Source organism: Hordeum vulgare, chromosome 5H (assembly GCF_904849725.1).
Source record: "Hordeum vulgare subsp. vulgare chromosome 5H, MorexV3_pseudomolecules_assembly, whole genome shotgun sequence".
Taxonomy (NCBI): domain Eukaryota; kingdom Viridiplantae; phylum Streptophyta; class Magnoliopsida; order Poales; family Poaceae; genus Hordeum; species Hordeum vulgare.
Genome location: NC_058522.1, coordinates 317,977,829 through 317,993,618, shown reverse-complemented (window position 1 = coordinate 317,993,618; position 15,790 = coordinate 317,977,829). Strand labels below are relative to the sequence as shown.

The following is a 15,790-nucleotide window of genomic DNA, read 5'->3' as shown; positions in this document are numbered from 1 at the left end:
ATGATTTTCGAAAATTTCATGCAATTGAAAATAGTTCACCAAATTTGAAAAAAGTTCATCGAATTGGAAAAATGTTCAAAAAAATTGAAAAACTGGTTTTCGAAAATTTCATGCAATTTAAAATAGTTCATCAAGTTTTATACAATTTCATAACATTTGAAGAAAACAAATCATTGATTTTTTTTTAAAACCATCAATTTTGAAAAAATAATTCATGAATTCTAAACAAAATCGTTGAACGAGAAAGAAGAGGGAAAAAAAGGAAAGATAAAAACAGAAACGAAAAAATAAAAAAAGGAAGAAAGGAAAAAAAGACAACAGAAGGAAGCTATTCCCTCTGTTCCTAAATATAAGTCTTTTTAGACATTTAACTAGTATACTACATACGGATGTATATAGACATATTTTATAATGTAGATTCACTCATTTTATTTCGTATGTAGACTCCTAGTCAAATCTCTCAAAAGACTTATATTTAGGAACGGAGGGAGTATTAGAAAAGGTGAAAAATATGACCGTCAGTGTATCGGTTAACGTGGCATGATGGTTGGCGAGTTTGTGCATGTGGTGCGCACCAGAGGCGCCCATTTGAAAAAAATGCATGTTAAAGGGCGCCTGTAGCTCGAAATAGGAAACGCCGGTGCCTTCATAGCCGGTTAGGCAAACCGACGCCTGTAGCGCTCCTTCTTGTGGGTCGGCTCATGTAAAATGTGTTGGTCCTTAAAAATAGAAAAAAAGTTCATAGAATTTCATAAAAATTTAGATTTGCGAAATAGTTCAATGAATATAAAAAAGTTCACCAATTTTTTAAATATGTTTATGTGTTTCAATAAGTTCACATAATTCGAAAACAAATCTTTGATTTTCAAAAAATTTCATTGATTTTGAAAAAAAGTCATCAATATTTTTAAGAAAATCATTAATTTTGGAAAAAGTTCACATATTTAAATTATATTCAACGATTTTCAAAAAAGTACATTAATTTCGAAAAAAAGTTTATTGATTTTCAAAAAATTCACCGATTTTGAAACAAATTCATTGATTTAGAAAAAAGTTCACGGACTAAAACACAGATCGGTTCTCTAAATGGGCCGGCCCATGGTGGAGCGCGGCAGGCTCCGGTTAGCAAAATGTTCCTTTAACCGACGCCTGTGGCGCTAAATAGGGTTTCCCGTGTACGCGTTGCGGTGCAGGTCGGTCGTTACATGTAAGTTGGGCCGTCCATAAATACATTTTCGAACGGGCGTTATGTCTCGGCCCAATTTATAACCTTATTAACTGCCTCTCTCTGGAACCCTAGGCTTCTCTCTTCACCCGACCAGCGCGGCCGCTCGCCACTGAGCAATGCCAGCAAGAATGGAGCCACCTCGTTCTGATTGTTAAGATATTAGCCTGCTGCGATTGTTAAAATAGTGAATTCTTTTCAGTTGGCTCCGAGTAATAACCCAAAATCGTCCGTTCTTTTCCCGTGACTCGGCCTCATATGCATAGGTTAGAGAACAGCCCAGGGTGGGGTTGGAGTTTGTTTACATAATGTTAGTGTCAATCTCTCGATTTACTTGCTGTTGTCTTTTGCAGCTCAAAGGTCCTTGCAGAAATCTCATGAGATTTGCCGTGTGATAATTTTTCTCATTCTTATTTTTCTTCTTCTTTTATCAGCTAGGTTGCCGACGTTCACCCTCTCCAGTGTCAATTGCCCTGCTGCCAAGTGCCAGGAAACATGGAAGTTTGCAGCAGCAAGCTTCAAAATCTTGACATAACCTCAGATGTGCCCCGAAAGATGCACGATGACACCAAGGAGGAAACAGACCCCGACGCCATATTTGAAAGGGACTACCTAGAAGATGATTATGAGGAATTGGAGCCTGAAGTGACCTTAGGTGTCTTGCGGAAACCAAAGGAACCCGGACACTTGCATTCTCTTCTCCCCCAACACTTTCCCAGTAAAGCTGGCGGTGCCCCGGTGCATACGACTACACTTTTGCTTCATATGTGCCATATCTGCCTTACGTCGTGTTGCCATTTGAACTGTTATTTAATTCTAGGAAACGTATTGCATGTTTCAGGCCTGGCTTGATCCTGTCAATTTGCCATCTGGAAAATCCAGTTGCTGTGACTTCTGTAGTGACCCACTGCGTTTTGTCCTGCAGGTTTGCTTCATTCCTAAAGCTTAACTTAGCCGGTTGTTTATGTCTAGGATTGCCAACAAAATTTGTTCACACGTGCAGCTCTACGCTCCAGATGGGTGGAAGGACACGACCTACCATCGCACATTTTTTGTGTTTATGTGTCCATCCATGTCATGCTTACAATTAGACCAGCGTGAGCAGGTGAAGGACAGGGCAGCAAATCCTAGAAGGAGGTATTGGTGGCATGCATAGCTGTTGATTGTCCTAGTGTGTTAGCCCAAAGTTTCACATTTCATGTCTTGATTGCTTGCGGTGAATTCTCCTGCAGTGTGAAGGTCTTCAGGTGCCAGCTGCCGAGAATTAATGCATTTTATACTGCTGAAGAACCTAAGGGATGCATGGGATCACAATGTTCAGGTGGTAGCTTTGCTTGCTTTAGTTTTACATGTTTGTGCAGTTGAAGCTGCAATTCTCCTTGTTTCAACTTCATTGCAAAACTAGCTTTTAAAGTTGTGCAGACAGCTACTGAGTATGCTACTGTATAGCACAAGTTTCCCGTTATATTATTGACAACTTCGTCTCCAAATTATGCACCGATTTACTTGTGTCTTTGAATTGGCGTACTGTATGTTAAGCAAGGCACTCAGTCGTGTATTTTGTCTTTCAAATATCTCTGTTAGCATACCATGCTCGGCTTTGTGATTGGTGTGGTACATGGAAAGGTGAAATTTTGTGCAGCCACTGTAGCGAAGCAAGCTACTGTTCTAGTAAGCATCAGGTACCAAACAGGTTCTCACCATATTTATTTAGCATTATCTGTTTACCTCTCCTGATTGAATACTGAAATATCTCTGTTTTGGTGGGATTCTCTCTGTAATGTTATTCAGGAATTGCATTGGAATGCTAGTCACAAGAACGATTGCTCTCAGATACCAGGTTGCAGGGAAAGGTTGTTTGAACTACCAGTCGAAGGGAAAGGTTGTTGCCTATTTCAGTGTTATTTAGGTCTTCGTCTTACCTCCCTTTTAATTTGTTGCCGTTTGGACGATTTGCAGCATTTCCTGGCCATGCATGGCCTGAATATGTGGTGGATCAGGAACCTGAGTCATCATGTCCGACTTGTTATGTCAAGGATAATTCAGAACTGATGGTGGTAGAAGGAGAAGTCGAACCAGATGCCATGATGCAGTTATTCATGGATCAGTTTGAGGTTTTGTTCGTCCTGGCCTATGCTGCCATATCTGTAATCAAATGCTAGTATTTATTTAGTACAATACCACAACTTGTGCAGGATGATGAGGACAATACACGCTGGGCATCTTTCATAGACCGTCTTTCAAGACAGCCTCAAGTCTTGAGGTGTGAATGAGTATCAACTTTTGTTTCTGTCTTTTTTGTTTGAGTGTGAATAAGTCTAGAATTTTGTTTGCTTAAATTGTGTTTTCCCTTTTGTATCGAGAAAACTTGAGTTAGGTCTTACTTTTGTGCCACGACTGCTATTGCACATGATGCACTGCCTCCACTACACTGAAGCAAACTATGTGGGTGCTGGTGTTCTGGTCATCATTAGGGTTTAGTGGGCCTTCTGGTTATTGTTTATACTACACTTCCGTGGCTTGTGTCTTTGCAACGGCAATGCATTTCTGCGGCTTTGCAACAAAAACAAAATAAACTGTTGCAACGTTAAAAATCTCAGTCCACAACAATGTAAAATCTTATTTTATCAATATCCACACCTCCCATGCATATCTTTATTCCACTAGTGGCTTGTGTCTCCTTGGCCATGACGAGGTGCTACACACTTGCGGAGCTACCATTTCAATTTATTTTTTCATAATTTATTTTTGTGATCCAAGAGGTACTAATAAAGTCATATATTAGCTCTTCATAAAGTCAAGCTTCGCCACTAGTGTTATGTCTTGTGACACATTGGACGCGTGGTGTGGTCAGCCAAAGCATGTGTTCTACTTGATTAGATTTTACATCTCTAATTTTGATTAGTTTATCATTTAACATTCATCCAAAACTCTTGCTTAGATCTGGCAACGCTTAGGTTGATCAGCACCCTTGCAAAAGAAAGTTAGCCATAATTTTAATTATTTTGTCATGCAGGTATTGTGCGAAAGAAGATTCGGAACCTCTTTGGGCGGTATCAACCGGGTCTCTGACATTTGATGATATCCCTTTGTGCATATATTGTAATGGGCAACTTCGCTATGAATTTCAGGTTGGACAGCTTTCAGTTTCTATGAACTATTCCAGTTTATTATTTTCTGTCAAAAAAAAAAAAAGACTTGTTGATATGCGTATCTGATGAGTACCTTACTGTTTATGTGATGCATGTGTTACTCAAAGCATATTATTACTGTCTTTGGTGATGTAATTCTAAAACATGGCAATGTGGCAATTTGAAGCAAGTTACGTGCTTGTATCTGAGGAAATTGTATATAAGCAAGTTACATGGTTGTATCTAAGTTTGTTAAAAAAACATTTCCTGAATAGTTTCTTCTATATAAGGAAAATGTAATATGATAACATATTTGATTATTACTGTAGGGAAGTGAGTAGAAAGTTCGTAAATATCCATGTTGACCATGTTGAACACAATGTTCTTCTCTTTGTAGGGCATATTTGCTTCTCTTTTGACAAGAAATGATTGCATAGCTATATTTTGTTTTTGGTTTTGCTCCATTCCACTTATATTTATTTCCATTACATGTACTTGCAGCTAATGGCTCAACTGCTCCATTACTTCCGTGTTGAAAATGAACGAGATCCTGTTGATTGGGCAACAATAGTTGTGTACACATGTCGAGAGTCATGTGATGAAAGTGTTAGCTACAAGGAAGAATTTGTACGAGTTCAGTTTTCTCCGCCTACAAGAAGAACATGCCGCAGTATTCCTTAGCCAGCAGGTTTGTAGTATTTCTGAGTAAATCTTTATCTGCCGAAAGTATCCTTCTGCTCCCGAGTTCAAATGAGCTTGGGTGAACAGTAAATTCGAAAGAAATAGAAAAAGTTAAAGATATAAGATTTTTTCTGATAAACTTTAACAAATGTTGTAAGGGCCAGCAAATTTTCACTTTAATATGACATTCGTGAAAGCCGCAGCAAAAAAAAAATCAGTACTTCAAAATGCTTTCAAAAAAGCATATTTGAAGCGTTGATTTTGTTTTTTTGCCGCGACTACCACAAATGTCTTTTCATGATGAAATTTTGCAAGCACTTGAAATTTTATCAATGTTTCTCACAAAAAAATAAATCGGATTTTTTAATTTGTTTTGATTTTTTTATGATTTTATTGCTCAGGCAGGCTCATTTGAGCTCAGGTCAAAATAGCCGCGTCTTTTATTTGCCTCATTTTTCAACTTCATGATAAAGATCTTCATAACTTGTTTTTGTGAAATGTTGCTCTCTTTTGCTCTTTCTGAAATTATGCCTAAAGAACTGTTACTCTTCTTTTTCTTTCTGAAATTGGCCGTAACTATTGTTACTGATTTGTGGAACTGTTTTCATGCTACCTGGGTGTGATGAATAAAATCTGGGTTGGTTTTCCTGTGTTTGGTAAGGTTGAATTTGTTTATTATGTCTACTCTTTAAAACAAAATAATACACTTTATATGTAGTTATATATATGTGTTGACTAGGCTCACGTTGTATTTACCTTGTGACTATTCAATTGTAAAGGATGACTAGTTTTAAGGAAAGGATCCTCTTTAAAGTTTTCCATGGAGTATGTGGCTCACTGGTCTTTGCTTTGTCTTATAATTGGAAACTTCTGGTTGGTTTCTGTGGTGGTCAGTACTCAGGAATCTCTTATTCAGGCGAAACCTTTCATGCACCATTGACAGCATGTTTTTTCACTGGTTATTGGGAGACCATTCACATTATGTTTTTACTTTTGTTGCCAGGTCCTTAGTGCTTAATTTCATGAAGAGATGAATCTTGGAAGGATGTTCAGAATAAAAGGCAGTGAAACTTTTGTAACTGTCATATACCTGGATTTTATACTTATCTGAAACCTCTATTTTGTTGCCTGATGTGGACGATTATCTGCATGACTGCACAGCCATATAAATTTTTAGTCCCATGTTTTGTGCTTCTTGGATCTTCAGTGCTTAATATCGTTCATAATCATGACATAATGGCATGGGTAAACTTGACCTTCGGCCAACCCGTGGTCCATCGCATGCATGAACTTCGTCTGTGAGTTCTAGGTACACTACAGTTGAAGCCCCAGCGCACTTCCTTGACCGCCGTGACATACCCAGTCACCCTGAAGAGATAAACCTCTATCAACATAAATCTTTGATTTGTGATCAGCCTACACGAGGTGGTTACCATGTCATCCTCTACCTTGAGGTCCTGGTGCGAGCCGAACCACTTGTGTCTGCAAGGAATCTCTAGAGTCCAGACAAAACAGTCGACTCAGGAATAGCTTTACTATGCGCCCACCCACCATAAGAGCATCTCTAGCGAGTTCTGCAAACCTGTCTAAAATAACCGGCGTCTTGTGGGATAGAGCCTGTAGATCCGGCTCGAATAGATCCCTAAACCCAGCCCGAATAGATCCTTAAAATTGGTTGTCTCATTTTTTTCTTCTTCTTGTGGGATCTTGAATCTGTGAGCCCATTTCCTTCGGATTTTGTCCTCCTTTTGCAGTATTCTTTATCCTTGATGGGAGAGAAATTTCAGCCCCAACTGCGTCCTTTGTAGTCGGCGCCACGACCTTTTAAGCTCAATTCAGGTCAGATAGAGAAGCTTCCACATCTTGTCGTCGTCCATGCCCGTTCATAGCTTTAAAAAAAAAACAGAGACAAAAGATTTGCCTCATCAATTGATTAAGAGGGGAATAGAGTTTGTCCGTTTATAACCCACATTACACGTCACATGGCAATTACTCACATATTAAAATTTCTCCTAGCCTCTTAGCTCCTGCCGTTACCCATAGTCTAGCCTCGTCGATCATGTTTTTGAGAAGGATTGGTGGTGGCGTGCTCTTGTGACGAAAGATGCGTGCGTTACTCTCATTTCGGGTGGTCCATGAAACCAGCATGGTGAGAGAGGCCATTGCCTTTTTTATTGGGGACACCGACGCCGGACATGTTTACCGACCACTCCTTGACGAAGGGTTTCGAGTGCCAAGCAGAAGGGTCCATATGGTCGAGGCCCAGCCTGTCAATGACTAGCCTCCAAAGTCTTTCGGTGAAGCGGCACTTGAAGAATAGGTGAGCCCTTGTTTCTTGCTCCCTCCCACATAGAGGGCAAAGACCATAATTTTGCCACCCACGCTTCTCTAATCGATCCTCCGTTCAGATCCGGTCTTGAATGGCTAGCCAAGCAAAGAACTTGACCTTTGGTGGTGCCCACGCCTTCCACACCATTTGCTGGATGGGAGAATAAAGCATGCCTAAGTATTGCGCCTTATAAGCCGAGGAGGCCGAATATTGCTCATCAGTCGTGTGCTTCCAAATGATATCATCCTCGGTATGTTCGTCAAGACTGACGTCATGCAGAAGCATCCAGAGGGTAAAGAATTCCCTTATGTGGTCTGCGGAGACCACAATGTCGGGCCTTATTTTTAGGATCCAAGCATTGTCATTAGTAGCCTCCCGCAACATCCAAATTTTCCTCGAGGATGCTTCATAGATGAGTGGCGCAATCTCCTTGGGATTGCGTCCTAATAACCATGAGGAATCTTGGAAAGGCGTTCGGGCCCCATTTCCCATAGTGATGGTGGTGGACGCATAGAAGAAGTCAAGATCAGCCTCGTCGCATGGGTTTTCTATGTCCACCCACATCTTGCTTGGTTTCTTCCACTCGAACCAAGGCCAGCGCAGTCTCAAAGCCCTAGCAAATTTGTTAGTGTTCAGCACCCCAAGGCCTCCGTATCAAGTCGGTCGACAAACCATCTCCCCGTTGACCTTATACTTAGCCCCGATGGTCTTGTCCGTATTGGACCAAAGGAATGCCTGTTGGAGCTTGTCGACGCTTTACAGCGTGCCAGCAGGGGCGACCAATGGCGTGACAAAGTATATCACGTGGGAGGTGGTCATGGACCTGACAAGGGCCGTGCAGCCAATAGCAGTAATGTTTTCTCCCTCCCATGTAACCAACTTACTGGTGGCCTTGTCCTCCAAGTATTAAAGATCCACCCTCTTGAGACGCCAGATCGATAGCGGAAGGCCTAGGTATCTCATCGGGAAGGAGGTCCTAGCCACACGCAAACTCTACAGGATATGGGCCAAGCGGACGCGACCGCAGCGGATGGGCACAACTGAGCTCTTTTGGAAGTTGGTGCACATGCCGGTCACCTCCCTAAATCCCTTCGGAATGGTCGTCAGGTTGTCAATATCCTTTGATAGGAGCTATAAACACGGCCTCATCGTCCGCGTAAAGGAATGTTCTCACCATGGCCCTCCTGCAACGAATCTTGTGAAAGAGGTCGTTCCTCGTTGCGAGCTCCAGGATCTGATGCACAATGTCAATTGCAATCACAAAAAGGAGAGGCGATAGCGGGTCGCCCTGACAGAGGCCCCGACCATGTTTGATCAGCGGTCCAGGCACCCCGTTCAAGAGGATCTGCAAAGAGGAAGTGCAGAGGAGCGCGACGATCCGATCCCGGACCTTGATCGCAAGAGGATCCGCGAAGAGGAAGTGCAGAGGAGCGTGATCCAATCATGGACCTTGGTCGGGAACCCCTTTCTTTGGAGCAGATCAAGGATGAACTCCCACTTGATTGTGTCAAACGCTTTCCGGATGTCCAACTTGAATAGTAGCGCTCGTGTTTTGCATCTGTGCAGCCCTCTCGCAGAACTCCTGACGTACATGAAATTATCGTGGATACTTCTCCCCTTGATAAAGGCGCTTCGGTCATTAGAAACAAGGTATTTCATGCATGGGCTAAGACAAATGGAGAGGACTTTTGCAATAATCTTGGCGATGGCATGGATTAAGCTAATTGGCCGAAGTTAGAGACGCCCTCCGCCCCTTCCTTCTTGGGCAATACGATCACGTTGGCGGAATTGAGCCAATGCAGGTTTGACATATGGAGGCAGTCGAAGAGGTGGATGACCCTCATGATGTATCCTTTTATGATGCCCCAACAATTCTTGAAAAACATGCCAGTGAATCCATCCGACCCTGGTGCCTTGTCGCTCGGCATTTCATTGATGGCATTCATGACCTCATCCTCCGTGATAGCCGCCCTCAACTCATGTAGATCATGTGAGACGATGTTGAGCTCGTCCCAGTTGAAGTCCTTAGCGCTTGCATCACCCCTGCCCATGACCTCACAGAAGTGGTCGTGAAGGATTTTCTCTTTTGCCTCATGCTCTGTCACCCAGCCATGGTCATGCTTTATCCGATGAATATGGATCTTCCGTCTTCTACATTAGCGCTGGTGGAAGAATTTGTTTCAGGAAACAAGAGACAAGACACATATGTAAAAATTAAATAGTTGTTTTTATTGATGATGGGTTTACATGTATATAGCCCTGTAAGGTGTGCGTCTGAAGAGATATGAGGCAGCCGTCTTTGTTAGGATAAACATGGATTAACAGGATTAATTAAATATGTTTATCTTATAAAGGTTCTTATAAAGCAGAAAATGCTTTTGGAGGCCGAGCTTCATGGAGGCCTTTAAATTCAAACTTCAAATTTCATGGAAATTCGTATTTTAAAATTTCAGAAAATTCTATAAAAATACATAGACAGATGAAGGTATAATAAAAAGTGTGTAAATTTTCAGAACTGAATACGTTGAAATGAGGGCTATGCAAAACAGACAAATCTGAAGCTTTTTAACACATAACACTATTCATCTTTCCACACCATAAATTGTCTTTTTATACAGGCCGCGTCTCGAAATATTTTGGTCTAAAATTTTACAAACACACGGATTACACACTTGTTTAGTTGTACAAATTTTTTTTCAGATTTTTTGAAATCAAATTTTCCGAATTTTTATTTTTTCAAAAATTTCGGCCTCCATGGCTCCCGGGAGCCAAACGTCTGTTCTCCTTATAAAGGTTCGTTTTTCCTTTTAGTGTGAGTATTATTATCTTGAAAACTCCTCCAAAATCTCCTGGGAAAATTTAAGGATATCTGATTTTGATATGTTGCTAAAACGCGTGCAAACCCAACGGAAAAATAATGAGAAAATGATGCAACATATAATGGTCATCGCCTCTTTTAACTCAATACAAGAAGACTCATAGAGTTTAGAGGACAATAAATATGTCGTACATATTTTTCTAAAAACCTGGTGAGGAAAAAATATGACATATGACCTCATGTTGATATTACCTCATTAAAAACCTTTATAAAAACCAATAAAGTAAAACCGATGAAGGAAAAAATAGTATAATATAATGCTTTGAAGACGAACAATTCATGAAGACACTCTGTGTGATTCTTGGAAATTCCGAAGCCGCATCATGCCAATTCCATGAACATATTTCTGGAATGTAGAAGTTGGTAGAAACTTGGTGAACAAATGAGTCGCATAATTTGACTTGTAAGATATGCAATATAACGATATTGCTTATTAGGCAACATGTTTGTATCCGAGCAATACAAGCAACATTATCTTTAAGATAATGGTTGGTGGATGTAGCCATGAGGTCTGTTTGGAAGACCCTCACGAGATGGCTATCATACCTAGCATGATCTAGGATGGGTTCTAGGCCGGCAGTCTAAGATTGGCAAGGATGGATGGTGCTTTTATTGTTTGATTTTATACGTAGTCGAACTTTGCTTTTTTGTCTGGTGATTGATTGTATTATTGTATTGAGATGATCATTATGTAGCTTGTAGCGAGTGTAATTCAATTTCATATACTTATCTCTTCTTTACATGTACTTGCAATGATATCAAAAAAATGAGATGCGCTTTTATTCCTGTCAAGACCCTGGAGCCAAAATAAGGATAGGACCGCATCTTGAGTCTCAACCAATTATATTTCGTGGATCCAATGCATGCACTATGATATCAAACCTAAGGCCCCAACATCACATTTCCATCTTCACATGGTCAAGGAATCTTTCTCTATGTCTAGAGAATGAACCACCATGCAAATAATGTATGGATAACACTTGTCCACAATCAATTTCTTCAATATAATATGTATATAGACAACATGGTGTACCATAATGTATGAGTGAAGGTGTTCGAAGTTTTACTCAAATTCTTCATCTCAAATTCCGCCATTTAGATGATCACGCATGCTTAACATGTATGGGTAATCATATGTGTAGGAATAATCCTTGTGGGTAAGGAACTCACTATGTCGGTTTTACCGAATGTACCAACAATAATAAGCCATATGGTGACTTATTGATTTTACACAATGTATTTTGTGTTGTGCATTTCTATTCAAAAGTGAGATTCCACCGAGAAACATCTATATGTGAATCTAGTGATCCACATAGATATGTAATCACTACATCTATCAACTACATCGATAGATGAATTTGTAATGCCAATGATATAACTTATCGGAAAGAGAATCCACCATCGGAGAATAGTTGGGTATGTGCGTGAAACTTTGTGCTACAATGTTTGCTCTATGTTTCACCACCTCGTTGTTCTCAATTCTGTTTCTATAACAAAACTGGTGCATGTATTGCTTATGTCAATACCTTTCATTTATTGAGCAAGATTATTTCTACCTAGATTATTGTTGGGAACGTTGCATGGGAAACAAAAAAATTCCTACGCACACGAAGACCTATCATGGTGATGTCCATCTACGAGAGGAGATTTGGATCTACGTATCCTTGTAGATCGCACAACAGGAAGCGTTAAGAAACGCGGTTGATGTAGTGGAACGTCCTCACGTCCCTAGATCCGCCCCGCGAACCGTCCCACGAACCGTCCCGCGATCCGTCCCACGATCTGTTCCGATCTAGTGCCGAATGGACGGCACCTCCGTGTTCATCACACATACAACTCGACGATGATCTCGGCCTTCTTGATCCAGCAAGCAAGACGGAGAAGTAGATGAGTTCTCCAGCAGCGTGACGGCGCTCCGGTGGTGGTGAAGGATCTACTCCTGCAGGGCTCCGCCCGAGCTCTGCAGAAATACGATCTAGAGGTAAAACTATGGTGTCTAGATCTGAGTTGCACGTGGCAAAAGTTGTCTCAAATCAGCCCTAAATCACCACTATATATAGGAGGGAGGGCGAGGAGGCTTGCCTTGAGGGCTAATCCCTCAAGGGTGCGCCGGCCAAGGGAAAGGAGGAGTCGTACTCCAATCCTAGTCCAACTAGGATTGGAAAGTGGAGTCCTTCTCTTCCTTCCCACCTCTTTTTTTTTCCTTTTTCTTTGTTTTTTCTTTCATGGCGCATAGGCCCTCTTGGGTTGTCCCACCAGCCTACTAAGAGCTGGTGCGCCACCCCTAGGGCCATTGGGCTTCCCCCGGGTGGGTTACCCCCCTCCCGGTGAACTTCCGGAACCCATTCGTCACTCCCGATACAATCCCGGTAATACCCGAAAACCTTCCGATAACCAAATGAAGTCATACTATATATCAATCTTCGTTTCCTGACCATTCCGGAAACCCTCGTGACGCTGTGATCTCATCCAGGACTCCGAACAAGATTCGGTAACCACACATATAACTCAACTATACTAAAACATCGCCGAACCTTAAGTGTGCAGACCCTGCGGGTTCGAGAACTATGTAGACATGCCCCGAGGTACTCCTCGGTCAATATCCAATAGTGGGATCTGGATACCCATATTGGATCCTACATATTCTCCGAAGATCTTATCGGTTGAACCTCAGTGTCAAGGATTCATATAATCCCGTATGTCATTCCCTTTGTCCTTCGGTATGTTACTTGCCCGAGATTCGATCGTCGGTATCCGTATACCTATTTCAATCTCATTACTGGCAAGTCTCTTTACTCATTCCATAATACAAGATCCAGTGACTGACACTTAGTCACATTGCTTGCAAGGCTTGTGTGTGATGTTGTATTACCGAGTGAGCCTCGAGATACCTCTCTGTCACATGGAGTGACAAATCCTAGTCTTGATCCATACTAACTCAATGGACACCTTCGGAGATACGTGTAGAGCACCTTTATAGTCTCCCAGTTACGTTGTGACGTTTGATGCACACAAGGCGTTCCTCCGGTGCTAGTGAGTTATATGATCTCATGGTCATAGGAACAAATACTTGACACGCAGAAAACAATAGCAATAAAACAACACGATCAATATGCTACGTTCATAGTTTGGGTCTAGTCCATCACATGATTCTCCTAATGATGTGATCCAGTTATCAAGTGACAACACTTGCACATAGTCAGAAAACTTTGACTGTCATTGATCAACTGGCTAGCCAACTAGAGGCTTGCTAGGGAGATTGTTGTGTCTATGTATCCACACATGTATCTATGTTTTCATTCAATACAATTATAGCATGGATAATAAACGATTATCTTTAAACAGAAAATATAATAATAACTATTTATCATTGCCTCTAGGGCATATTTCCAACAGTCTCCCACTTGCACTAGAGTCAATAATCTAGTCCTCACATCGCCATGCGATTTACATTGTAATAAATCAAACACACATACAGTTCTGTTGTTTGATCATGTTTTGCCCGTGGAAGAGGTTTAGTCAGCGGGTGTGCTACATTCAGATCCGTGTGCACTTTGCAAATATTCACGTCCTCTCCTTCGACATAGTCGTGGATGAGGTTGAAGCGTCGTTTGATGTGTCTGGTCTTCTTGTGAAACCTTGGTTCCTTTGCTAAGGCAATGACACCAGTGTTGTCACATAACAGAGTTAATGGATCTAGTGCGCTCGGCACAACTCCAAGATATGTCATGAACTGCTTCATCCACACACCCTCCTTTGCAGCCTCTGAGGAAGCCATGTACTCCGCTTCACATGTAGAATCTGCTACGACGCTCTGCTTGGAACTGCACCAGCTTACTGCACCCCCATTAAGAATAAATACGTATCCGGTTTGCGACTTAGAGTCATCCGGATCGGTGTCAAAACTTGTGTCGACGTAACCCTTTACGACGAGCTCTTTGTCACCTCCATAAACGAGAAACATTTCCTTAGTCCTTTTCAGGTACTTAAGAATATTCTTGACCGTCGTCCAGTGATCCACTCCTGGATTACTCTGAAACCTGCCTGCCATACTTATGGCCAAGCTGATGTCTGGTCTAGTGCACAACATTGCATACATGATAGAACCTATGGCTGAAGCGTAGGGGATGAAACTCATTTGTTCTCCATCTTCCGGTAGTTGCTAGGCACTGAGTCTTACTCAATTTTATACCTTGTAATACTGGCAAGAAACCTTTCTTGGACTGATCCATTTTGAACTTCTTCAAAACTTTATCAAGGTATGTGCTTTGTGAAAGTCATATCACGCGTCTTGATCTATCCTTATAGATCTTAATGCCTAGAATGTAATCAGATTCTCCTAGGTCCTTCATAGAGAAACTTTTATTTAAGTAATCCTTTATGCTCTCCAAAAGCTCCACGTTGTTTCCAATCAGAAATATGTCATCCACATATAATATTAGAAACGCCACAGAGCTCCCACTCACTTTCCTGTAAATACAAGATTCTCCAACCACTTGTATAAACCCAAACGCTTTGATCACCTTATCAAAGCGCTTATTCCAACTCCGAGATGCTTGCACCAGTCCATAAATGGATCGCTGGAGTTTGCATACTTTGTTAGCATTCTTTGGATCGACAAAACCTTCGGGTTGCATCATATACAACTCTTCCTTAAGAAAACCATTAAGGAACGCCGTTTTGACATCCATCTGCCAGATTTCATAATCGTAAAAGGCAGCTATTGCTAACATGATTCGGACAGACTTAAGCATCGCTACCGGTGAGAAAGTCTCATCGTAGTCAACTCCTTGAACTTGTGAAAAACCCTTTGCCACAAGTCGAGCTTTATAAACGGTCACATTACCGTATGCGTCTGTCTTCTTCTTATAGATCCATTTGTTCTGAATAGCCTTGCAGCCTTCAGGTAGTACTTACAAAGTCCACACTTTGTTCTCGTACATGGATCCTATCTCGGACTTCATGGCCTCCAGCCATTTGTTGGAATCCGGGCCCACCATTGCTTCTTCATAATTCGCAGGTTCATTGTTGTCCAACAACATAATCGTTAAGACAGGATTACCGTACCACTCAGGAGCAGTACATGATCTTGTCGACCTGCGAGGTCCGATAGCAACTTGATCCGAAGTTTCATGATCATCATCATCAACTTGCTCCTCAACCGATGCCGCAGCAACACGGGTTTCCCCTTGCCCTGCACCACCATCTAGAGGAATTAGAGGTTCGACAACCTCATCGAGTTCTATCTTCCTCCCACTCAATTCTTTCGAGAGAATCTCCTTCTCAAGAAAAGCTCCATTTTTAGCAACAAACACTTTGCCCTCGGATTTGAGATAGAAGGTATACCCAACTGTCTCTTTTGGGTAACCTATGAAGGCACACTTTTCCGCTTTGGGTTCCAGCTTTTCAGGCTGAAGCTTTTTGACATAAGCATCACATCTCCAAACTATAAGAAACGACAAATTTGGTCTTTTGCCATACCACAGTTCGTATGGTGTCGTATCAACGAATTTTGATGGTGCCCTATTTAAAGTTAATGCAGCTGT

The 15,790-nt window shown here is 41.5% G+C and overlaps 1 protein-coding gene and 1 long non-coding RNA gene across 2 annotated transcripts; both read left to right on the top strand.

Annotated features, from left to right (window-relative positions):
- The first annotated feature begins 1,309 nt into the window (after window positions 1–1,309).
- LOC123398218 lies at window positions 1,310–2,150 on the top strand. Its single transcript, XR_006610111.1, has 3 exons — window positions 1,310–1,491; window positions 1,660–1,963; window positions 2,067–2,150. It is a non-coding gene; the product is annotated as an uncharacterized LOC123398218 (long non-coding RNA).
- A 311-nt stretch (window positions 2,151–2,461) lies between these two features.
- Window positions 2,462–6,206, top strand: LOC123398216 (programmed cell death protein 2-like). Its single transcript, XM_045092713.1, has 8 exons — window positions 2,462–2,546; window positions 2,810–2,907; window positions 3,017–3,107; window positions 3,185–3,339; window positions 3,421–3,488; window positions 4,242–4,356; window positions 4,858–5,044; window positions 6,041–6,206. Exons 1-7 carry the CDS (start codon window positions 2,528–2,530, stop codon window positions 5,035–5,037), a joined length of 726 nt encoding a protein of 241 aa, XP_044948648.1. The 5' UTR covers window positions 2,462–2,527; the 3' UTR covers window positions 5,038–5,044; window positions 6,041–6,206.
- The last annotated feature ends 9,584 nt before the right edge of the window (window positions 6,207–15,790 follow it).